Here is a 20,651-nt window from a genome sequence, read left to right as displayed (position 1 = left end):
TGCAGCCTGTCAAGTTTCGCTTCCGTCACGCCATCTGATTACTGGCAGAAGAACGTGCGACTCCCGCAGTGTTGGCAAGCAGCATGTATCAGACTTGTGCGGCGGCGCGGAATTGAGAGTCAGAGAAGGCATCTATATTGTAAAGTCTTGAATATTACATGTCAAGTCTCTTTTTGGGATGATGGAATGTCGGTCATGTCTATGATGAAGAAGGAGACGGAAGCAGAGAAGATATCTGGGGGAATCTATGTAGCTGAATCACTCTTCGTCTGAATTGGTGGGCTTTTCGCCACCCTCGTTGAGCCACTTGATCATCCTCAGCCTCCTCCTCTCCTCTTGCGCTTTCTTCTCGTTCCTCGTCATCTTCTTCTTCTTGCCCTTGGCAGCTTTGAGCTTCGACATGTCCTGGTCCTCTGCATCAGAGCCCGCAGGCGTGTTAGAGTTGCTCGTGGCCGGCGTGCCGGCCTTGCTGGTGATGCGGCTTGCCACCTTGCTTCCGGGCAATGGCGTTGAAGGACCGCCGGGGGTGCTGACACCTGGTGTGCTTGCTCCGTCATCGTCGCCAGCAGCGCCGAAGTGCTCCGTAGCCAAAATAGTCTTCTTCTTGTCGACGATCCGACCACCTTCAACTGTCCAGATGTCCGTGCAGAGCGCCTCGACGAACTGCATGTTGTGCGTGATGATGACCACAGCGCCTGCCCATTCACGAATGGCAGTTGCAAGCATGGCTACAGCCTCTCTGTCCAAGAAGTTTGTCGGCTCGTCCAAGACCAGAATCTGCGGGTTGTTCCACAGCGCCGCGGCAAGAACGACTTTGACCTTTTGCCCACCTGACAAGCCCGACATTTCGTGGTGCTCTGCGATCTCTCCGTTGAGGCCAATGTCTGTAAGATGCTTTCGGATTGCCTTCTGGCTCAGCTCCTTGCTACCAGCTCCTTCTCTTGAGCTCTCAAAGTCGTCGAACTTCTGGAGCAGCTTGTCGAAGCCTAGCTCCTTGAGCCTCTCGCGGGGAATCCAGGTGTTGTGTCGGTGCTCCATCCCAACCCACTTGATCTCGTACTGGTAAGACTTCTTGAGCTTCTGACGTCCAACAATGTACTCGATCTTGCGCTTCTCGCCTGTCGATGATGTGATGGGCCGGTCCATCTGCTCTTGCTCCTCGGCAGACACTTTTCTTGTTGCCATCTCGCTGATCTCACGATCGTGTCCGTCCTGGAATCGCCAGGTGATGTACTGGCAAGCCGTCTTCTCAAGGTGCTGCTCGAGGTGGTGGAATGCGTGCTGGTGCAGGGTTGAGATACGCAGATTCGGGTGTCGCTCGACCTTGCCCGACTGAGGTACCATCTCCTGCGTCATGATCTTGATCAGAGTGCTCTTTCCTGCACCGTTGGGACCCAGCACTCCGACGCGGCTCGAGAGGCTCACAGCCACTGAGGCATTGGACAAGCTGGGCTTGGGTGCGCCAGGGTAGGTGAAGGTGGCGTCAGTGACCTTGAGGATTGTTCGCGTGTTGGAGCGAATGCCCATGAGGGAGCCCGGCGGAGGGAAGGTGAACTTCGCATTGGTCGTCGAGAGTGTGTAGTACGACTTCGCCTCAGGGTGCTTCTCGACGAACTTGGCCAGGTTGCCTGGGTAGTACTTAATCTTCTTGTTCTCGTAGTGCATGATATCGGTGCACACATTGTCGAGGAATCCAGAGTCGTGACTGACGGTCAGAACAGTGATGTTGGGGTTCGAGGTGAGATAGGTCTCGAGCCACTTGACTGATTGGACGTCAAGGTGGTTGGTGGGTTCGTCGAGAAGCAAGACGTCTGCACCCGTCAACATTGCCTTTGCCAGGGCCAGCTTCATCTTCCAGCCACCAGAAAGCGACGAAACGGGAGCCACTCTTCTCTCGTCATCGAAACCGACCTCCTTAAGAGCATCCGAGACCTGCTCGATTGTCTTGCCCATCTTGGCGATTGTGGCGTCTTGATGAACAAAGTCGACGATTCTCATGTCACCACCCTCGCCTTGGTTGTGCTCGACCATGACAGTGCGCAAGCCATCAGCCTCCGAAGGGTAGTTCTCGACCTTGCCGTCGCGCATGGCCTTGAGCAAGGTCGATTTGCCACTTCCGTTGGCAGCCACGACACCGTAACGGTGACCGCGGTGCAGGCGAAGCTTGGTGTGATTCAGGAGCAAAAGACCTCCATAAGCAAGCGAGAACTGGATGTTGACAAGGCACTCTCCGCTGATTTCCTCGTCATCCTCCTCCGGCGCACCAAAGCGCTGTCGGTCGAGCTCCGAGTATTGCTGGCGAAGGGCATCTGTTGCAGCCTTGGCTCCTTCGGGCGAAGAGCAGACGCGGCGCAGATAGGGCAGCACGTAGACGTCATCCCAGGCACTCTGTTGGACGATTCGCTTGTCTGCCAGGCGCGTGATGATGGCGGCAAGGTAGTCGAGGCCGATTTTGGCCCACTTGTCCTTGGCCACGTCAGTGAGCTTGGCATCGACGTGAGCAGCAACGGCCTTGTAAATACGATCGCTTGCTTCGTTCTTTGCTGTGTTGAATTGAACCTTGGGGTCTTCCTCTGCCTTTGCCTCGCCGACGACCTTGGTCGCCGCTTTGAGGGTGTCGAGCGCGCTCTGCGCGTGGTCACGAACCTCGGGGAAGCTGGCACCAACGGCGATACGCTCGACACCGGGCGTCAGAGCCGGGAGGAAACGAACAGCCTGGTGGGGGTCCCTGACGAGCTTGGTAAGGTTCTCGACAATGATTGAAACCTGACGCTGGACATTTTGGTTTCGCTCGTTGAGCGCACGAGCGAGGAGCGGCACCATGATGGCCAGCGCTGGACCCGTCACTTCAGCGACGAAAGTCGTGGCCGACAAACGCTTGATGCACTCTGGGACAGTGTCGGGCGCGCGCATCGATTCGACGAGGGAACCCAGGTGGGGTCGAATGTCATTGTTGTCAATGACACCGCAGACCTTTGTCGTTGTCTTGACGGCTTGTTTCGAGACCTAGCAAGTTCACAAGATCAGAACTATGGAAGACAAAGGAGCAAACAAGAAATCTCACCTCAGCCTTGGTGTCGGACATGCAGTTCTTGAGGTGAGGAATCAGGTCGACGAGTTGCTCGCCAATCTGCTCCGAGGCCGACTCAGCGAGCCTGCCAATGATCTTGAGCGCAGCCACCTTGGCCTGCCACTTTGTCGAGCTGCTCTCGAGCACCTCGTAGAGGGTCGCGAGGACTTCAGGCGCAGCTTCTGGCGGGGGAAGCGTCATCAGCGAGCGGACAGCCTCGTCGGCGGCATCGCGCACGACGTCGCCCTTGTCGGCATGCAGGTCGAGGAGAACGGGCAAGGTCGGGAGGAACCAGGGCTCAGCGCCAAGAGGGGATGGCGAGTTCTTGCCTCCGACTTTCGTAAAGACGGCAGACAGGCCCGTGGCAGCTGACTCTCTTTCGAAGCCAGACTTTTTGTTTTTGGCTGCCTTGAGGAGTCCCTCGAGGATGCCCTCGTCATCGAGGGCGCGAAAGCCAGTCTCGTTGACGTGCGTGGCCAGCTTCTCGGCGGCCACCTGGCACTCTTCTGCGTTGGGCGCCTTCAAGAGCGCTTCTAGAAGCGGCGCAGCACCAACACCGTTCGTCGTCGCCGCCATTTCTCAAAAGTCTCTCGGGTACTCTTGGCAATGGTGGTGTGGTGGTGGGAGAGTAGCAGCCTTCAAACAGGCATCAGTTCATTGGGCCCAGGGACCGGGCGCCGTGCGCACAGGCAAAAAAAAACTTTCTGTCGGTCTGAAAAAATTTGGCTCGCAACGCTCGCGTCGCAGATAAAACTAAAATTTCAAGGGGTGAAGCGCACGTGTAGCTGAAGTGGTGCAAAGCTCAATACAAAGCTCAAAATATATTAGCTATCGACGGGCGGTTCTTTTGGACTTGCCCGGCCTCTTTGCGGGCGCTCGCTTGCCCTTCGCCCCAGCCTTGGATGCACCACTCCGACGGGGACCGCTTCCAAAGTCGTTTGTGCTCTCTCGGTTGTTCTCCTTGGAGTACTTCTTCTTGCCTCCAAAGCCGAACTTGGCATTCCGCGAGTCGCGAGGCATCTTGGCTTTGGGCTTGCCTCCGCGTGCATCTTTGCCCTTGGCTTTTCCCTTGTCTTCGCCTCCCGTGATGGCAGTTTCGAGGCGAATGTTGAAGCCATCGTCGTCGTCGTCGCCGTCCGCTCCGTCCAAGCCGCCTTGCCGTTCTAAGAAACGAAAATCAGAGGGAAATCTGACCATTGAAAGATGATAGCACTTACTTCTCTTCAGCCCCTTGACCCTTTCCTCCATGTCCTTCTTGCTCTTTTGCCTCTCAAGCTGTTTCTCCACCTGGACCTTCTTGCCGAACTTCTTGAGCTCGCGCTGCTTCTTGGCCTCCTCAGCGGCTTTGATACCCGCGCGTTCGTCAAGAAGCCGCTGGCGAACCCTCTCCATGTGCTCATCCGACTTGACCATCTCCGCGTAGTAGTCATTTGGACGTGTGAAGGGCAGATTCGAATCCTTGGCCAGCTTCCTACCTTCAGTCGCTGTGTAGAGTGCCTGCTTGTAGCTATAGACAAGAGTGTGAGCAGAGCAACGCGAGCATACTACTAGGCTGAAGTCAGAACTTACAATTCTAGCTCCCTCTTGAGATCGTTCTCGGCTGATCCTTCGCCTTGAGCTTCCAGCTGCCCCTCGATAGACTTGTCATATGTAACAACAAGCGTCTCGATCCATGGAAGCGTCTCCTTGCCCTTGCCCTTGCTCGGTCCACCAAGGGCAATGTCATCACGTATTCTTGTCAGAGCGGCCTCGTCGTTGATCTTCTCCCTGTACATGCGATTGGAACGAACGGTTTCAGGAAGCTCCGCGAGCTGGGCATCGGTAAGTGACTCCAGTGGAACGCCGCCATCGTCTTCGTCATCTTCATCCTCGTCCTCATCCTCGTCCTCTTCATCGTCCGACTCTTCTTGAGGGATGAGACCCGCTCTGGCTAGTGATTCAGCGAGCGAACCCCCAGCTGCTTTCTTTACGGGAGCTGCTGGTGTGTTGTCCTCCTCGCTCTCGTGTGCCACTTCTTCCTGGTCGAGCTCGTCGTCATCTGCGTCGTCCTCATCTTCTCCATCTTCGCTGTCCTCGTCTTCATCGTCTTCATCTCCCATTTCAGCCTGGATAGCCTGAAGTCGGGCTTGGTCTTCCTCCGAGAGACCGTCTTCACCCAGAGCAGCCATCAAGCGAGCCAGTCCTCGGCTCGAAACGTCCTTGCCCTCGTCATATTCCTCGTCCGATGACTCTTCTCCGTCCGAGACCTCTTCTCCGTCGAGCGCTACAGGGACCTTATCCTGCTTGTGGGCCTGCTTGGTTGCTGTGGCCTTGCCATTCACCTTTGTCGCTCCCTTGGAGACTGACCCAGGAGCAGCAGCACTTTTCGCCATGCTTGTCTCTATTCGGGCTTGTTTCTTCGAAGTCGACAACTTCCTTCCAAACTTTTTTTGGACCTGTCGCGAATCCGAAAATTTTGGCGACACGTGATGTGGGATTGAGGTCTGGCCTCTTCGTCTGTCATTGTCCAAGCTGCCCTCATCGCTACCTCCGCAACCTCCAGTCGACTTTTCCGGTATCATGTACGCAGATCGCGAAGAGGCAGCCTTGATCAATGGGAGAAAAGGCCGCAGGATTGATTACAGTTCCTCAAATGTGGGGTCTTCTGGGTCAGCTTCACCTCTGAACAAGCGTCGATCTTTGTCGCCACAGGATAAACGCCATGACTCCAAGGCTCGCGACTCAGCAGGCGCTGAAGATCGTGAGAGGCAGCTGCAGGAGCAACTCAGGAGGTTAGTGTCTTCATTCTGTCTGAAAGTGATGAATGGCAGCTGACGTTACCTTCATACAGGCGTGCTATGATGTCCAAGAATCGTTCAAAGCGTTCGCCTCGATCGTCACGTTCGCTTTCACGTTCGCCATCCCGCTCACCAGGCCCTATTGGGGACAAGAGGAGACGGGGCTTATCGCCTCGACCTTCTCGAAACACCAATGGCTATGCTACCTCTTCTCGAGACGGTCATGATGACAATCGCTCCCCTCGTGACAGTGACCGAGCCCGTGACAGGATTAGAAGGCGAAGGGGCTACGACGACGACGACGATGATCGAAGAAGTAGCAGGCGCTCAACCCATTCGGTCAGCAGAGCCGGAGATTCAGAAGAGGACGTCGACGATGAGTATGAGGGACGTAGGAGGAGACGTTCGCAGCGGTCAGATCTGCCCAATGACCCTTATGCTCGCAGGGACGCCGACCCATACTATGATCGGCATCACCCCTACTATGGCCGCGACCCGTATCATTATGATCATTACCATCGAGGTGGACCTCCCCGCTACTATGACGCCTATGCTCGAGACCCATATTATGATCGACGTCGGCACACCAGAAGCCCGAGCCCCCCACCTCGACGTGGAGGTGGGGCAGGTCGAGGCCGCGGTCGTGAAGAGAGTAAGCCAAGGACCCCTGACCCCGACGACTACGAGCTACGGTCCATCTTCTGCTCACAGCTCGCTGCCAGGCTCGGACAGCGCGATCTGGGCGAATTCTTCGAAGATAAATTGGGCGAGGACACTGTTCGTGATGTGCGCATCATTACCGATCGGGTCACTGGCCGTAGCAAAGGGTGAGTTCCTTTACATCCTCACTGTTTCACAATTGCTGACATTCTGGCATCCTCAGAATCGGCTACGTAGAGCTGAGCGACGAAGCACTAGTTGAACAAGCTCTTGGCCTTTCTGGCTCATCCCTCTTTGGCATACCTATTCTTATCCAGAGGACTGAAGCTACCCGCAACCGTACCGAAAGCGGATCCAATCTCGATGGTCCAGCCCGACCCAACCTCGACGGCGGCTATTCTGCCCTTGACACGGGCGCTTCGCGGCTCCAGACGGCAGCCAATTCTGATGCGAGGCTCTACGTTGGAAGTCTCAACTTTAATCTCAACGAGGAAGATGTCAAGGCCGTTTTTGCTCCATTTGGCGATATTGAAAACGTTGATTTGCACAGGGAGCCAGGCACGATGAAGAGCAAAGGATTCGCTTTTGTTCAGTTTGCCACGCGCGAGGGCGCCGAAAAGGCCATGCAACACATGAACGGCTTCGACCTGGCTGGACGTCAGATTCGCGTAGGTCGCGTCAACGCGAGGGGCCCTGTCTCCGTGGGTGGCAGTGGCGGCGGTGCCGCGTCGTCAGGGATCGATACGTCGGGATCTGGCGCCCAAACCATCTCTTCCTTCGATGAGGGAGGCGGTGGCGGGCTTAGTGCAAGCGGCCGCGTTGCCTTGATGGAGAAGTTGGCCCGCTCGACAGAGACTGGAGCATCTTCTCTTCCCCAGCGCCCTGTCGAACAGTGAGTTGCATCCCGTCCCCTCTTTACAGGCTATTGGTTGACTTCTCCCATCATACCAGGCAACGACCAGCATCTATTCCACAGGCCGTGAGTAGGGCTGTCCTCCTCAAGCATATGTTCAACCCCGAGGAAGAGACGGAACGCGACTGGGACACGGAGCTGGCAGCCGACGTCAAGGAGGAATGCCAGACCAAGTATGGCCCAGTGGAAAAGATCTACGTCGACAAGGACAGTTCTGGCGACATCTGGCTTCGTTTTGCAGATCTCGACGGCGCAAAGAAAGGCATCGCGGGTCTCAATGGTCGTTTCTTCGGTGGACAATCAATCACCGCCGAGTAGTGAGTGCATACGTTCGCCGAATTACTCAAGCGTGCACGCTGATCACTTTTCCATGACAGTGTCAGCGAAGGCATCATGAACTCCGTAACTGGGTGAAGTGGCAGTCTGTTCCTTCGTCGACGCGAGTCTTTCTCGCTCTCCTTTCTTCCCTTTTGCCATCAGCTTCTACCATCACAGCGCTATCCGACAATTATCATCACAAGAATCGGTGAGAGAAGGTGCGCTCTCTCCAGTGCATTGCGACATGTGTCGTCTTCTCAAAGCCTCTCCTCTTCTTGTCCACTTCAACTCGCTTCTGTTCGCATCTTTCGATCTTCCTCCGCTTTAGATCATGGACCATGATCGGCAGCAGATAGGTGGTACCCGAAAAGAGCATATGTTTCCTTTTTACCTCAATTCTTCCCTCTTTTTCCTCAGGTTCAATGTGATTTGATTTTTTCTGACAATCTGCTACAATTGGCGATGCTAGTCACCTCCAAGAACCTCCTTCATGCTCTTTGTCGCAGTGCCTCGCTCCAATGGCTTGCGCTGTGACGTGTCTGGCTTCCAGCCGACCATGTAGATGACGCTGAATGTCGCTGGCACGCTTCCGTCGGCGTTACCGTGGAGCGCTGGTTGTAGGCACAACATTTAGCAAGTAGGTCTTCTCCTCGACGGCACAATGAGCCTCACCTGGATAGATTGCGCTGGCGGCAACGAGCGTGTCTCGCTTGAGAAAGGGCCGTCGGTTGATGACTGCGTTGCTCTCGCCCATGTCCCTCAGATCGGCCATGAGCTCATACATGCCCGGGTAGACGACTTCGATCTCGTCGGTGTCGACGGTAGGGATATTGAAGCCTGCCCGACCGAGCAACGACACCATGTCTCTAGAGTCGGCCATCGGGCTGATACGGGGCGAGATGCCTCCTTCTCGCTCCTGCTCAGCCAGCTGCAGCGAGGTGCGCAGCTCAAAGAGGGTGTCGCCACCGCAGATTGCGCCAATGAAGATGCCGTCCGGCTTCAGGCTCCGACAGATCTGGACAAGGGCGCCGGGCAAGTCGTTTGTCCAGTGCAGTGTACCGGAGGAGACGATGCAGTCGATGCTGTTTTCGGGAAACGGTAGGCTCTCTTCATCGATGATTCTCCTCTCGAATGTGACTGAACGCTTCGGGGTAAGCGTCGCGTGGGCATCATTGGGCGTCTCTCTTCACTTACGGTCCGGGTATTTCTCATCCTGGTCCAAGTCCCTGTCCAACGCCTCCTGGCTCATATCGCACATGATGATTTTGCTAGTGCCCGTCCGCTTTGCATCGAGGTGCTTTCGGATATACCCCGCCCCACTCCCCAGCTCGACAATGGTGCCAAAGTCGCGTTTGACGTCGTACAGCCGCTCGACCAAGTTTGCAGCTGCTTCGTCCCGCACGTAGTCTGTCACGCGTGATGCCTCCCCGCGCGAGGCGGCTCGGCTGCGCTGGGCTTGCTTCGCGGCTCGGTCAAAGATTGTAAAGGGGCTGTTGGGCTTGGGTGGCCCCGGAGCAGGGTTTGTCGTGCCAGTCCTACCTGCGCCCGCAGCGGAGGATGAAGGTCCGCCGTCCGACGACGCGGCCGTCGATGCCGTCCTGATACATCGGGCCACTCGCGCTCTACGACCATGGCTAGCTGCCTCCAATGCTGTCGAAATCGCACGTCTTCGTATCATCCTCGCCCTTCTGCTTATGAAGAACAATCGCAATCGTCGGAACAAGAAGAAAGTGAAAAGAAGGGCGGGTGGAGGGGTCTTTTTTTTTGTCAGCTTTTCATTTCCGTCACTTTCTCCTTCATTTTCGTCATGTCATCATCTGCGCAACACAAGGAAGACGGGGAATAAAGAGAAAAGCTACGAGCAAGGAAAAAAAAAGGGAGACTTGACCGAATCTCCGCTCGGCTCACTTCCTCTGCTGCTCTCTCCCACGCACCATCTCTTGCCTCATCTTCTTCCCTGTCACCACTTTCCTGTTTGACAGAGGCAACAGGCATGTCGACGCAGCCCGCGACGTCGGCCTCCGGAATCGTCTCGGATGGCTCCACGCGCCTCATTCCTGAATCGCGACGCGCAGATGGCTCGTGAGTCTCGTGCCCATTCTCCCCTCTCACCCTTTCGCAAAAGTACCTTCGTGAGCACATGTACTGACATGGCTGCTGTGGTTTAGAGTCCGCAAGGAGCGCAAAGTGAAGCCGGGCTTCACGCCCGCCGAGGACATTGGCAAGTTCCGGTCTGCGCGAGTCGAGGCGCGAAAGGCCGGCGCGTCAGAGCAGGTCGTCGGCGCGGGACAGAGGGCCACTTCGGAGAGTGCACCAGCACCAGCACCAGCACCAGCGCGACCGAGCTGGAGGAGCGGCGAGAGCCCCAGAAAGGGACGGGCCGCCCCGACAGGCGCATCTGCTCCCTCTTTGCTGGAGGACACAGCTGCCTCGTTCCCTGCTCTTCCCACCTCCGCCGCTACGACGAGAGCTTCGAGGGAAGAGCTGGACGAGGCAGGGCGATGGAAGAAGACGCCGATGGAGTCGGAGGTGAATCCAAAGAAGAAGTCCGACGAGAGCTCGTGGTGGAGGGGAGGCGGCACATCTGCGTCAAAGCGGCAAGGCGACGCACCCAAGGTGAACGGTAAAGAAGGAAAAGCACAAGGCAAAGCTGTGGAGGGGGACGTTCCCGATGAGTGGGACGGCAAGGGAGAGGCCAAGGAAGGGAGAGAGGGGGAAAAGGACGAGCTTTCCGAACAGCTCGACAAGCTCGGGATCAAGTGATCAAGGATTTGCAACTGCAACATGTACTCTCCACCACAATCTGTAACCATAGCCATACCCCACGCTCATCAATGCTCTAGAATTGCTTGTGTGCACATGCGCAAAAATTATAAAGAACAATGGGCGTTGCGACTGCTGCTGTCTGCCGGGATCAATAAGACAACGGGACATTTCTGACAAAGGCCAAGCTGCCAGTGCAGTAGTCGAGAAGCTCCATGACCCTCTTGCCCTCCTTGTTCTGCTCGACGATGAGCTCTCTCAGCGCTTGGCCCAGCTCGCGTCCCTCCTCGTTGACCTCGTCGTCATCGTTATCGTCATGCTGCTCCCCATCAATGATCATGTGATCGGCAGTGGCCACGCTGGGCTTGACACCATTTGCCACAATTACGTCGCCATGCACTCTGAGGAGCACGGCGAGCATCGCCTGGACTGCCTCGTAGTCTCTCTTCTGTCTGAGCCTGGCCGTGAGGACCTTCAAGAAGCGCGTAATGTCGACCACGCGGCCCAAGGATGCACGGATCTCGCCGTCCAGAGCTGGGGGCGAGAGCGAGTGCAGATAGACAAAGATGCCTTCGATCGTTGCCTCCTTCTCCTGCGCGTCCAAGGCCATCCGCATGCGCTTTGAGAGGTCACTTTCGAAGTCCAGGCCGCTCTGGTCCCGAAGGGATCGGAGCCTCCTTGCAGATTCTACGTCCTGTTCCTCCCCAGCCAGCTCATCGCCAAGGCCGGGTCGCCGGATAATGGCCGACTCCGGCGCTTCCGACGCCTGCGGCAGGAAGAAGGGCGCCCGCTCTGGCTTCTTTGGCGCTTCGACTGGCTTGTCGCGCTGCCGAATCGCATCGAGGTTCAGCAGCGTCATCCAGCGCGACCTCGACATGGTGCTCAGCGTCACCAGTCCCTCGGTTTCCGCCGCTGCCTTGGAGTCTTTTGAGCTGAAGAGCTGCGGCTGCGAGGCATATGCCCGCTGCAATTCCCCTTCGCCCACATCAATCGTTTCCAGCTCACGTTCGTCGCCGTCCTCCTGCATGCCACGCATCGTCGGAAGTTCGACACCTGCACCCCGAGCCTCGTCAAAGACGGCCTCCTCTTCGAGACCGACGAGATTGACACTCGTGAACTGCGCGCGATTGGCCCAGAGAAAGATACCTAAGCTGCCGACGTGAGTCGTCGCTAGAAAGTCGGCCGTAGGGCTAAATGTCAAGCTCGTCGCGACAGATGGCGGTCTAAACGCATCGACGAGGAGGCCCGACGGCACATCAAACGTGCGAATGGCACCGTCGAGCGACGACACGATTAGCCAGCGTCCATCGGGCGAAAAAGTCATGTCGAGAATCCGCGCGCGGAAGCCGGTAAAGGTACGGACGAGCTTGAATGTCTCAATGTCGTACATGCGGACTTGCAGGTCGTCGTGCACGGTAGCAATCAGATTTGTGTTCTGCTCGAGCTGCATCGCGGCAATTCCGCTGCCCGTTTGAATCGTCTGCACGAGCTGTGCTGTGCCGAAGTCAAAGAAGTGCAAGGTGCCATCGAGCGTTGCAACAATGACTGTCCGATTGACAGAGTCGCTTGCAACGGCCACCACAGCGCTTGCTCGGGCCCTCTGCTTCTCCCTCCGCTCTGTGCGAACGCCCGCCTTGGAGATGAAAGTCTTGACAGGCCCGTCTATCAAGGCACGTGTGTCGTATCGCCGGCGCCATCGACCACTCTGCATGTTGTACACCTCGACGAAGCCGTGACTATTCCCCACCATGCCAAAGTTGCCGCATGCGCTCACGCAACTTGCGGTCGCCTCTCCAAGCCCAGCATTGCTTGCTTTGGCCGGGACACCGTCATTGGTGGGAGCATCGACATTGGTGGCCAGCAGTGGCGCCTTGCCCTTTCGACGATCGCGAAGGAACCATGTCTGTGCGTAGGGCGACGAGGCATGGGTCGAGAGGATGTCGTCCCAGTCCCGTGATCTCGTCGTACTAAAAGCCAGTGAAGTTGTCGGCGAAACCTTGAGCGAGACAACGTCCGTCGAGAGCTTCTTGGCCGAGCGCTCGACAGACCCCTGACTAAGCTCGGCGCTCCGACTGTCCCTTACCACACTCATGGCCCGCACACTCCGATCTTCGCCTCCGCTTGACAGAATCGTCTTGCCTTCAGGCCCCATGTAGCGGATCAGCCGTGGCGGTTGGCTATGGCCAGCCCGGTACTTGAGCAGCCGCGGCGCCGTCGTGCTGCCCACCTCGGCCTGACCTCCCAGCGACCCTGACCCAGCATTGATGGACGAGACCTCAAAGAACCACTGCTTGATGGCATTGTCGGATCCTGACGAGAGCAGCAGCGGCTGGCCGGGAAGGAAGTGGAGCGAGGCGACGGACGAGTCGTGGGCACTCCGAAGCGTGTGAGCGAGCCTCGCAGGGCGTGCTCTGCCAGACAAGACTGAACCGACGGAGCCAGGTGCGTCGAGGTCAAACAGCACGATGTCTCCAAGACGAGTGCCGATGGCCATTGTATGCGCCATGTTGTCCGTCCGGAAAGCAAGGGCGCCCTTCGAGAGAATGGCCGAGTTCGATGTCGAGGTGATGTGAGCGCAGAGAATGGGCTCATCATAGCGGATATCAACGAGGAGCACATGGCCTGAGGCGAATGCGACGGCCACAATGTCGATGGCTGGCGTCTGGACCAGATCGACAATGGCGCTTCTGTCGTCTAGGCCCAGCCCGAGGTAGGAGAGGAGCTTGGCGGCCGAGAAGTGGTGAATCAACGTCGCAGTGCGAGTGTTCCAGAGCTGAAGATCTCCCGAAGCACCTCCGATGAGAAGCTTGTCAATGTACGTCGAGGGGTGCAGCATCGCAGTGGCCGAGAATGTCCTGCCTGCTTCGTCTACGTCGCTGCCGTTGGGCATAGGCCTGTTGAGCTGGATCTGCCGCTGGAGATTTCCCTTGAGAAGAGACCAAATGAAGAGGTCCTGACCAGAGGCCGAGAGCGAGATGACGTTGTCACCAATTGTGGTGAGTGTCGATAGAGGCACCTCGGCCTTGAGCTCCTGCACGATGGCGCCCCTGACGAATCGATAGACACCGTCGCCTGCAGTCGCCAGAACATTGGTGACACCTCCACTGCCGGGCGCGAGCGCAAGCGATTGAATCGGGTGAGGAAGGCTCTGACCGACAAAGAGCAGGGTCATTCGATCGCCGTCCCACATGACCCAGGAGTGGCCGACGGAAGCGACGATGTTGATGTTGGCGGACTTTGCATCCTTTCCTCCGTGCTGCACCTGCACCACCACGGGGACATGGTCCGTCACCAGGCCCAGGGCTCGGAAGGGAGCAAAGAGCCTCGGTCTCGGCCGCTTCTTAACCGGCTGCTTCTCCCTGGCCTTTCCCCTGGCCCGCTTCGCCGGCGCACCACCATCCTCCATGATGACTGAAGGCGCGTTAAGAAGCTTTGATCGAGTGAGCCTGAGCCTGCCTGCTTCTTCCTCACAAAATCCCAAGAAGCTTTCGTCCAAATTTTTTCGACAGTGCGCCGCACGTGATTTCCGAGCCAATTTTTCCAACTTGGGATTTCTCTTTTTTTTGGATTTTTTTTTTGGCTTCTCTGCCTCGGGAGTTCAGAACTTCGACTCGCGACCAGCTTCAAGTAGCAAAGCAAAGCAAAGCAACGTCTCGCCATGGCACCTCACGCAGACGATGCAGAGGCCGCGCTGGCGTCGCAGCTGGCCTCGGACGTGGCGACTGCCGAGGCACACTCGAGTTCGTCCAAGAAGCAGCAAGACGCCGTCCCAGCGGCTCTCCGGCAGCCGTTTTCGAGCCTGGATCTGTCGGAGCCAACCAAGGCGGCGCTCCAGTCGATGGGCTTCCAGACAATGACAGAGGTGCAGGCCCGCTGCATCCCACCGCTCATGACCGGTCGCGATGTGCTGGGTGCCGCACAGACGGGCAGCGGCAAGACGCTCGCCTTTCTGGTCCCCATCGTCGAGATGCTGCACCGGCTCAAGTTCAAGCCGAGGAACGGGACGGGGGCCATTGTCATCTCGCCCACGAGGGAGCTTGCGCTCCAGATCTTTGGCGTTGCAAAGGAACTCATGGCCCACGGCCACCACCAGACGTTTGGCATCATCATGGGCGGCGCCAACCGAAAGGCCGAGGCCGACAAGCTGGGAAAGGGCGTCAATCTCATCATTGCCACGCCCGGTAGGCTGCTGGACCACATGCAGAACACGCCCAACTTTGTCTTTTCCAACCTCAAGACGCTGTGCATCGACGAGGCAGACCGGATCCTCGAGATTGGGTTTGAAGACGAGATGCGGCAGATTGTCAAGCTGCTGCCCAACGCAGAGGCGCGCCAGTCGATGCTCTTTTCCGCCACCCAGACGACCAAAGTCCAGGACCTGGCCAGGATTTCGCTTCGCCCGGGTCCGCTCTACATCAATGTCCATGCAGACCTGGCGGCCAGCACCGTGTCGCGCCTGGAGCAGGGGTACGTCGTGTGCGACAGCGACAAGCGGTTCTTGCTCCTCTTCACCTTCCTCAAGCGCAACAAGGGCAAGAAGGTCATCGTCTTTATGAGCAGCTGCAACGGCGTCAAGTACCACGCCGAGCTGCTCAACTACATTGACGTGCCCGTACTGGACCTGCACGGCAAGCAGAAACAGCAGAAGCGCACGGCGACCTTTTTCGAGTTCTGCAACGCCCCACACGGCATCCTCCTCTGCACCGACGTCGCTGCGAGGGGCCTCGACATCCCAAAGGTCGACTGGATTATCCAGTTTGACCCGCCGGATGACCCGCGCGACTACATCCACCGCGTCGGCCGCACAGCACGCGCAGGTAAAGAGGGCAAGTCGCTCATGTTCCTCCTGCCCTCGGAGCTGGGCTTCCTGCGCTTCCTCAAGGTGGCCAAGGTGCCCCTCAACGAGTACCAGTTCCCGACATCCAAGGTGGCCAACGTCCAGGGCCAGCTCGAGAAGCTCATCAGTAAAAACTACTATCTCCACCAGTCGGCAAAGGACGGCTACCGGTCCTACTTGCAGGCCTATGCGTCGTACAGCCTCAAGCGCATCTTTGACGTCCATGCCCTCGACCTGGCTAAAGTCGCAAAGGCGTTTGGCTTCAGCGTGCCCCCGCGCGTCAACATTGGCGTGGGTGCCAGTGGGAAGGGCATGTCGAAGCGTGGCGCACGGGAGGTGGACGGGCCAGGAGAGGGCGGCGAGGATGATGCCCAAGGTGACGACGACGATGATGACGAGACGGGCGAACAAGCGGCACGGAGAAGCTACAAGCGAAAGCGAGAGGGGAGAGATGCAGCCGTCAGTCACCGCAAGAAGTTTTCTCAGCCAGGCAAGAACCGATCCGGCAAGCAGTGGAGTCGATAGTCATCTCCTCTCTCTCTCCAGTGGCAGAAGTGTAATTGTATCTTTTCTTTCTCCTCTCTCATCCATCGCAATATTTAACGGCCTCATGATTGATTCAGAAAGAGAGCGTATGTAAATGACAGCCTCTATCTACCGTCTTCCGGGCTTCTTAGGCCGCGAAAAGCCCTGGCGGTCTAGCGGCTTGTCCTGGGTGCTGCCGTTGCTGTCTGCTGCCACCTTGACGAAGTTCTCCAAGAGGACGTCGGCTGTGAGCTCGGTGGGGTCGCCCGTCTCGAGCTGTGTTTTCTTTCGCATGTCAGCAGCTTGACCCTCTGATAAAAGGGAAAGGGAGAAGGGAGGTAATTCGGAAGCGAAAGGAACGCACCCGCTTGATGACGCTCAGGCCCTGCATGGCGTCGACGGACTTGACGAGCTTGATGACGTTGGTCGAGTAGAGCATCCGCTGGCGCACGCTGCTCTCCTCGGGGCACACATAGATGAAGCCCACGCTTCCCTCTGCGCCCTTGGCTTCGGGCTCGTCTGGATGCCGGTAGAAGGCATAGAGGGGCTCGTGGAGCGGCAGCGCGGCAGCGACATCGCCGGGCGGGACAAAGCGCGGCGGCTGGCGCAGCTGCACCTCTTCCTTGGCGAGATCGACGGTGAGCACGACGAGGTTCCACTCCGCCGTGCCAGACACGGTGTTTGCGAGTCCGCGAATCGCAGGCTCGACTGTGGAGAGTATTAGTTCCAGACAGCTTTGCAGAAAAGCTCAGAGAGGGAGAAAACTCACCGTCAGCAACCCAGGCAAAGCCCATCCTGACGCCCGACGAGGTGCCTTGGCTGGAACTGGTGCGCTCGGCCTCTTCGGAACGCTTGAGTTCAGCCAGGTGCTTCTCCCGCTCCGTCTCGAGTCCCGCTGCGCCCGTCCCCGTTCCTCGAGACACGGATTGTGGGGCAGCAGCAGCGGTGGTAGTGGTAGTGGCAGGGGCGGCAGCTGCGGCAGGGGCAGGTGCGGCCTTCGAGGGAGGCGGGAGGTCGTTGGCCGAAGGAGCAATCGAGGTGGCTGCCTCGTCCTTCTCCTCTCTCTCCGTCTCCTCTGGCTCGCTGTTCGAGGTGGCAGCAGCTGTAGAAGCAATGGCGGCCAGTCCTGCTGGCGCAGCAGCAGCTGCCGCCGTCGCTTCCACCTTGTCGCTCTTGTCACTCGGCTGATCAATCGACTTTTCAAGCGCAGCGTCGTCCACCTCGACGCCCTCGCCCTTTGCAATGCCCTTGGCAATGTCCTTCTCGCCTTCCTTCCGCGCCTCCCTCTCGCGCTCGCTCTGCGGCTCGGGCGGCGGTGGCGGCTCCGAGTTGCCGACGACCTCGGGTGGTGGCGGAGGGGTGCTGACGTCCTTCGACACAACATCCTCTGGCTCAGGCATGAACTGCTTCTGCCCTTCTTGTTGTTGCTGCTGCTGTTGTTCCTGGCCCTTGGCAAACGCCTCCCGCTCCTGCTTCTGCTCCGGCTCCGTGATGACGTCGCTCTCCTCCTCACCCTTTGGCGCGGGAGTCGTCTCTGTCTCCTTGGTCATTGGTGCAGAAGAGATGGCAGGCGATGACGTTGCAGCAGCAGAAGCTGCCGAGCTAGTGGTAGACTCTCGCGGGGACGGCTTCGCCACGGGTGCAGAGGCGTCAAAGTTGCGTCTGGCGCCTCCCGTGCCCGTGCCAGCAGCCTCGGCAGCACTCTTGCCCCTGATCTGCTGCTGCGGGTTCTGGTAGTCGTGCTTGCGTTGGTTACGCAGCGTCCTTGGAAAGCTAAAGTCCCCCACGGTGCTGCCCTGTTTCGAAGCAGAAGCAGAAGCAAAAGGTCTCAGGCTTCAGCACGGCGCGACAACACAACTCCGAAACAGCGATGCTCACGTAGACGGTCTCGAGAAAGTGCTGCTCGCTCAGCCCAGCGAGGAGGCTCGACTGCGTCAAGGTGTACTGCATCTTCTCGCGCACTTTGGCAGACTCGGGCCGGTAGGCGCAGTTGAGCCATTCGTAGAGGCCCGCGGGCGACTTGCTGTCGAGGCGGTACAGCGCGTAGCCTGGCCTGCTCGGTTCGCTCGAAAAGAGCTGCAGGGACCAGGTCAGCGCGACTACTTTTCTTCTTTGCTTCGAGGGCATTCATTAGGCAGAGCAGGCTCAAAACGAACCTTGGAGAGCACAGAGGTAAAGTCGTCCTTGTCGGAGCCCTCGGGTGGAGCAGAGGTGACGAGCGTCAGGATCCCATTCTCGTTCTGGACAAGAATCGCCCGCGGAGGCGCATCGCTCGCATGCGTGCCGTGTGTGATCTCCTTGAAGAGCTGCTGTAGCTCGTCGCTCAGCGGCAAGTTCGACATCTTGCGGCACCCTGATCCCTGCGTCCTGAGCAAGCCCAAAGGTCCTCCTCAAAACGTCTGGGGAGAGAGGGAAGTTAACGCTACAAGTGACGTGGTCAATGCGTGCCTGGCCACGTGGGGGAAATTTTAAGGTCAGGTCTCATTGCCCCATTCTTCTCTCGGTCTCTCAAGAGAAGAGGCTCCACTGGTTAACAAGGGAAGCCACGATGTCCAACTCACCAGCCACGGGAGAGAAGCACGTCGTGAGTGATGTTCTGACAAGGGTGCAGTCTGTCCAGGAGAAATGCTGATGATCGATGCAGGTGCTGGGCGGTGGCGGCTTCTTGGGGAGCAACATCGTCCGGCTGCTCAAGGCGCGTGGCGAGGCCAACGTCACCATCGTCGATCTTCGCCCTTCCAGAGTTCCCGGTCTCGAAAAGGTGCCCTTTGAGACAGCCGACATCACCTCGCCCGCCTCGCTGCAAGAGGTGTTCCTCAAGCTTCGACCCGACGTCGTCCACCACACCGTCTCGCCCGTCGCCACGGCCAGCAACCGGAGTGCCGAACTGTTCGAAAAGGTCAACGTCGGAGGTACCGTCAATGTCATCGAAGCGTGCCAGAAGGCAGACGTCAAGAAACTCGTCTTTACCAGCAGCGCCAGCGTCGTCTACGATGATCGTGACCTGATCAATGTCGACGAGAGGATGCCATTCCCTGAAAAGATTCGTGATCCATACATGGAAACCAAGGTGAGGCTGCGACGATGCTTTGAGAGCACAACGGATCTCTGCTGACTATCAAGTCTGGCAGGCCCGTGCAGAGCAGCTCGTTCTCCTCGCCAACACCGATGAGGGTGCAGCGGGTCTCAAGACGTGTGCATTGCGCCCAGCGGGCATCTTTGGGTAGGTGGCTCTGTCCGCGAGAGGGTGAGGGTTAACTGAGCTTTCACTCACACGATTGAATGTAGCCCGGGCGACGTCCAGTACCTCCCAGGCCTCATCGAGGTCTGCAAGACGGGCCGCAACAAGTTCCAGGTCGGCGACAACAAGAACCTCTGGGACGTCACCTTTGTCGACAACATTGCTCACGCCCACATCCTCGCCGCTGATCGCCTGTCAGGGCCAAGGGCCAAGCCCTACTCGTCGGAGCTTCTCGCCTCTGTCCACTTGCCACCCAAATGCATTGGCGAAGAGGAGCGTGGCACCGTCCGAGACCGTGACGTGCCCACGAGCGAGAAGCGAGAGTCGGTGCAGGGCGCGCCCGACTACTGCAAGGAGCTGCCCAGCACCCTGCCGCTCTCCGTCACCCAGGGCCAGGGCTCTGAGACGGGTGCACCCACGCTGGACCTACGGCCCGTCATTCGGAACAAGTATGATCAATTCTTCCACATTGTCAACCCAGACATCCCCTCGGCCGGCAACCCCATTCCCGAGACAGTGTCCATCGCCGAAGACTCAGTCAGCGTCGCGGGCAACGTCTTCTTCATCACCAACGGCCAGCCGACGCCCTTCTGGGACTTTGCGCGCGCCGTGTGGAAGGAGTACGACCCTTCTCCAAAGGGCACCGTCGACGTGAACAAAGTCTGGAAGGTTCCCAGGGACGTTGGCATGGCCCTTGCGACGGTGGCCGAGTACGCGACCTGGCTCGTGGGCACGACGACGACCTTTACCAGGTTCAAGATCAGCTTCAGTTGCACAACGCGCTACTACAACATTGAGCGCGCACGGCGCGTGCTGGGCTATGAGCCTCTGGTCGGCACCGAGGAGGGCGTCAGGAGGAGCGTGCAGTGGTACAAGGAGCAGGAGAGGCAGGGCACCGCGCCTGCTGCAAAGATCTAGATCACGCACCTACCCAAACCAAACTGTATGACATGGTCTCTCTGGATCCGCAGCCCGCAATAATGTCTATCACAATTCCCTTTCCTCTTCTCTCGCTCCTGGGTCTCGTCTGTGCAGCTTGCGCCTCTCTTTTTCCGACGGCCCTGTGCTTCCAACGCAGGCGCACATCGATGAGAAAGAAGTCACTGAAGCAGAGTCATTTATTTTGCCGGCAAAGAGGAAAAATTAACAGAAGGGCGGACAAAGGGAAGGACGAAACGATGGTCAGTTCGGTCTAGGACAGCAAGATGGATGGCCAGTGTGAATCGAGTGGCTTTAAGTGCAGATAGAATGCAACGAAAAGGGATGTCCACGTCTGTAGTCTTGATGGGAGTAACTGTGACGCACGGCGGGCATTTTTCCCGGTACGGGCTGCATGGCCTGTGCGTGATGCGATGGCGGAGCAGACCGCGACCGATGGCGGACAAAGGGATGGCACCCAATTAAATATGAGTAGTGGGTAAAAAGCACGAAGACCTCTGCGAGTTGTCAAAAGAGAGATAGAGAGAGGGCCCCGATAAGAGCGGTAGTGGCGGGGCTGGGTACTGAGGCAGCCAAGGTAATCTGCCTGCCCGATGCGAGCCGGTGTC

At 57.9% G+C, this 20,651-nt stretch overlaps 9 protein-coding genes across 9 annotated transcripts; 4 read left to right on the top strand and 5 right to left on the bottom strand.

Annotated features, from left to right (window-relative positions):
• Positions 1–118: 118 nt before the first annotated feature.
• Positions 119–3,726, bottom strand: FA10DRAFT_267715 (hypothetical protein). The gene is made up of 2 exons (XM_025522027.1): positions 3,065–3,726; positions 119–3,006 (listed from the first exon to the last, which is right to left on the bottom strand). Exons 1-2 carry the CDS (start codon positions 3,644–3,646, stop codon positions 259–261), a joined length of 3,330 nt encoding a protein of 1,109 aa, XP_025376312.1. The 5' UTR covers positions 3,647–3,726; the 3' UTR covers positions 119–258.
• A 76-nt stretch (positions 3,727–3,802) lies between these two features.
• Positions 3,803–5,470, bottom strand: FA10DRAFT_302490 (Ebp2-domain-containing protein). Its single transcript, XM_025525125.1, has 3 exons — positions 4,640–5,470; positions 4,288–4,577; positions 3,803–4,233 (listed from the first exon to the last, which is right to left on the bottom strand). Exons 1-3 carry the CDS (start codon positions 5,440–5,442, stop codon positions 3,899–3,901), a joined length of 1,428 nt encoding a protein of 475 aa, XP_025376311.1. The 5' UTR covers positions 5,443–5,470; the 3' UTR covers positions 3,803–3,898.
• A 132-nt stretch (positions 5,471–5,602) lies between these two features.
• On the top strand, positions 5,603–8,183 carry FA10DRAFT_253154 (splicing factor, CC1-like protein). The gene is made up of 5 exons (XM_025519678.1): positions 5,603–5,841; positions 5,901–6,674; positions 6,731–7,399; positions 7,459–7,737; positions 7,798–8,183. The coding sequence occupies exons 1-5, from the start codon at positions 5,630–5,632 to the stop codon at positions 7,832–7,834; spliced, it is 1,971 nt and encodes a 656-aa protein (XP_025376310.1). The 5' UTR covers positions 5,603–5,629; the 3' UTR covers positions 7,835–8,183.
• FA10DRAFT_267712 (S-adenosyl-L-methionine-dependent methyltransferase) lies at positions 8,151–9,456 on the bottom strand. Its single transcript, XM_025522026.1, has 3 exons — positions 8,933–9,456; positions 8,411–8,875; positions 8,151–8,349 (listed from the first exon to the last, which is right to left on the bottom strand). Exons 1-3 carry the CDS (start codon positions 9,414–9,416, stop codon positions 8,204–8,206), a joined length of 1,095 nt encoding a protein of 364 aa, XP_025376309.1. The 5' UTR covers positions 9,417–9,456; the 3' UTR covers positions 8,151–8,203.
• A 179-nt stretch (positions 9,457–9,635) lies between these two features.
• On the top strand, positions 9,636–10,591 carry FA10DRAFT_302487 (hypothetical protein). Its single transcript, XM_025525124.1, has 2 exons — positions 9,636–9,820; positions 9,907–10,591. Exons 1-2 carry the CDS (start codon positions 9,732–9,734, stop codon positions 10,499–10,501), a joined length of 684 nt encoding a protein of 227 aa, XP_025376308.1. The 5' UTR covers positions 9,636–9,731; the 3' UTR covers positions 10,502–10,591.
• FA10DRAFT_267710 (WD40 repeat-like protein) lies at positions 10,562–13,950 on the bottom strand. The gene has a single exon (XM_025522025.1). It carries the CDS (start codon positions 13,905–13,907, stop codon positions 10,653–10,655), a length of 3,255 nt encoding a protein of 1,084 aa, XP_025376307.1. The 5' UTR covers positions 13,908–13,950; the 3' UTR covers positions 10,562–10,652.
• A 150-nt stretch (positions 13,951–14,100) lies between these two features.
• FA10DRAFT_267709 (DEAD-domain-containing protein) lies at positions 14,101–15,947 on the top strand. The gene has a single exon (XM_025522024.1). The coding sequence runs from the start codon at positions 14,160–14,162 to the stop codon at positions 15,861–15,863; it is 1,704 nt and encodes a 567-aa protein (XP_025376306.1). The 5' UTR covers positions 14,101–14,159; the 3' UTR covers positions 15,864–15,947.
• Positions 15,948–15,992: 45 nt separating this feature from the next.
• FA10DRAFT_302484 (actin depolymerizing protein) lies at positions 15,993–18,264 on the bottom strand (the record flags this gene model as incomplete). Its single annotated transcript, XM_025525123.1, has 5 exons — positions 18,020–18,264; positions 17,742–17,939; positions 16,633–17,659; positions 16,228–16,571; positions 15,993–16,139 (listed from the first exon to the last, which is right to left on the bottom strand). Exons 1-5 carry the CDS (start codon positions 18,203–18,205, stop codon positions 15,993–15,995), a joined length of 1,902 nt encoding a protein of 633 aa, XP_025376305.1. The 5' UTR covers positions 18,206–18,264.
• A 108-nt stretch (positions 18,265–18,372) lies between these two features.
• On the top strand, positions 18,373–20,303 carry FA10DRAFT_280221 (3-beta hydroxysteroid dehydrogenase/isomerase). The gene is made up of 4 exons (XM_025523599.1): positions 18,373–18,447; positions 18,508–18,933; positions 18,995–19,086; positions 19,152–20,303. The coding sequence occupies exons 1-4, from the start codon at positions 18,412–18,414 to the stop codon at positions 20,020–20,022; spliced, it is 1,425 nt and encodes a 474-aa protein (XP_025376304.1). The 5' UTR covers positions 18,373–18,411; the 3' UTR covers positions 20,023–20,303.
• Positions 20,304–20,651: the final 348 nt, after the last annotated feature.

This window comes from Acaromyces ingoldii, assembly GCF_003144295.1.
Source record: "Acaromyces ingoldii strain MCA 4198 unplaced genomic scaffold FA10scaffold_4, whole genome shotgun sequence".
Classification (NCBI taxonomy): Eukaryota; Fungi; Basidiomycota; class Exobasidiomycetes; order Exobasidiales; family Cryptobasidiaceae; genus Acaromyces; species Acaromyces ingoldii.
This window is presented reverse-complemented; position numbering and strand designations above follow the sequence as displayed.

Coding starts and splice junctions, on each gene's coding strand:
- FA10DRAFT_267715 (XM_025522027.1), bottom strand. CDS start 3,646: ATGGCGGCGACGACGAACGGTGTTGGTGCTGCGCCGCTTCTAGAAGCG. Junction 3,007..3,064: donor TGTCCGACACCAAGGCTGAG/GTGAGATTTCTT, acceptor TGAACTTGCTAG/GTCTCGAAACAAGCCGTCAA.
- FA10DRAFT_302490 (XM_025525125.1), bottom strand. CDS start 5,442: ATGGCGAAAAGTGCTGCTGCTCCTGGGTCAGTCTCCAAGGGAGCGACA. Junction 4,578..4,639: donor CTCAAGAGGGAGCTAGAATT/GTAAGTTCTGAC, acceptor TCTTGTCTATAG/CTACAAGCAGGCACTCTACA. Junction 4,234..4,287: donor GGTCAAGGGGCTGAAGAGAA/GTAAGTGCTATC, acceptor TTCGTTTCTTAG/AACGGCAAGGCGGCTTGGAC.
- FA10DRAFT_253154 (XM_025519678.1), top strand. CDS start 5,630: ATGTACGCAGATCGCGAAGAGGCAGCCTTGATCAATGGGAGAAAAGGC. Junction 7,400..7,458: donor CCCCAGCGCCCTGTCGAACA/GTGAGTTGCATC, acceptor CCATCATACCAG/GCAACGACCAGCATCTATTC. Junction 7,738..7,797: donor CAATCAATCACCGCCGAGTA/GTGAGTGCATAC, acceptor TTTCCATGACAG/TGTCAGCGAAGGCATCATGA.
- FA10DRAFT_267712 (XM_025522026.1), bottom strand. CDS start 9,416: ATGATACGAAGACGTGCGATTTCGACAGCATTGGAGGCAGCTAGCCAT. Junction 8,876..8,932: donor GGATGAGAAATACCCGGACC/GTAAGTGAAGAG, acceptor CGAAGCGTTCAG/TCACATTCGAGAGGAGAATC. Junction 8,350..8,410: donor CGCCAGCGCAATCTATCCAG/GTGAGGCTCATT, acceptor GCCTACAACCAG/CGCTCCACGGTAACGCCGAC.
- FA10DRAFT_302487 (XM_025525124.1), top strand. CDS start 9,732: ATGTCGACGCAGCCCGCGACGTCGGCCTCCGGAATCGTCTCGGATGGC. Junction 9,821..9,906: donor TCGCGACGCGCAGATGGCTC/GTGAGTCTCGTG, acceptor GCTGTGGTTTAG/AGTCCGCAAGGAGCGCAAAG.
- FA10DRAFT_267710 (XM_025522025.1), bottom strand. CDS start 13,907: ATGGAGGATGGTGGTGCGCCGGCGAAGCGGGCCAGGGGAAAGGCCAGG.
- FA10DRAFT_267709 (XM_025522024.1), top strand. CDS start 14,160: ATGGCACCTCACGCAGACGATGCAGAGGCCGCGCTGGCGTCGCAGCTG.
- FA10DRAFT_280221 (XM_025523599.1), top strand. CDS start 18,412: ATGTCCAACTCACCAGCCACGGGAGAGAAGCACGTC. Junction 18,934..18,994: donor ATCCATACATGGAAACCAAG/GTGAGGCTGCGA, acceptor CAAGTCTGGCAG/GCCCGTGCAGAGCAGCTCGT. Junction 19,087..19,151: donor CGCCCAGCGGGCATCTTTGG/GTAGGTGGCTCT, acceptor GATTGAATGTAG/CCCGGGCGACGTCCAGTACC.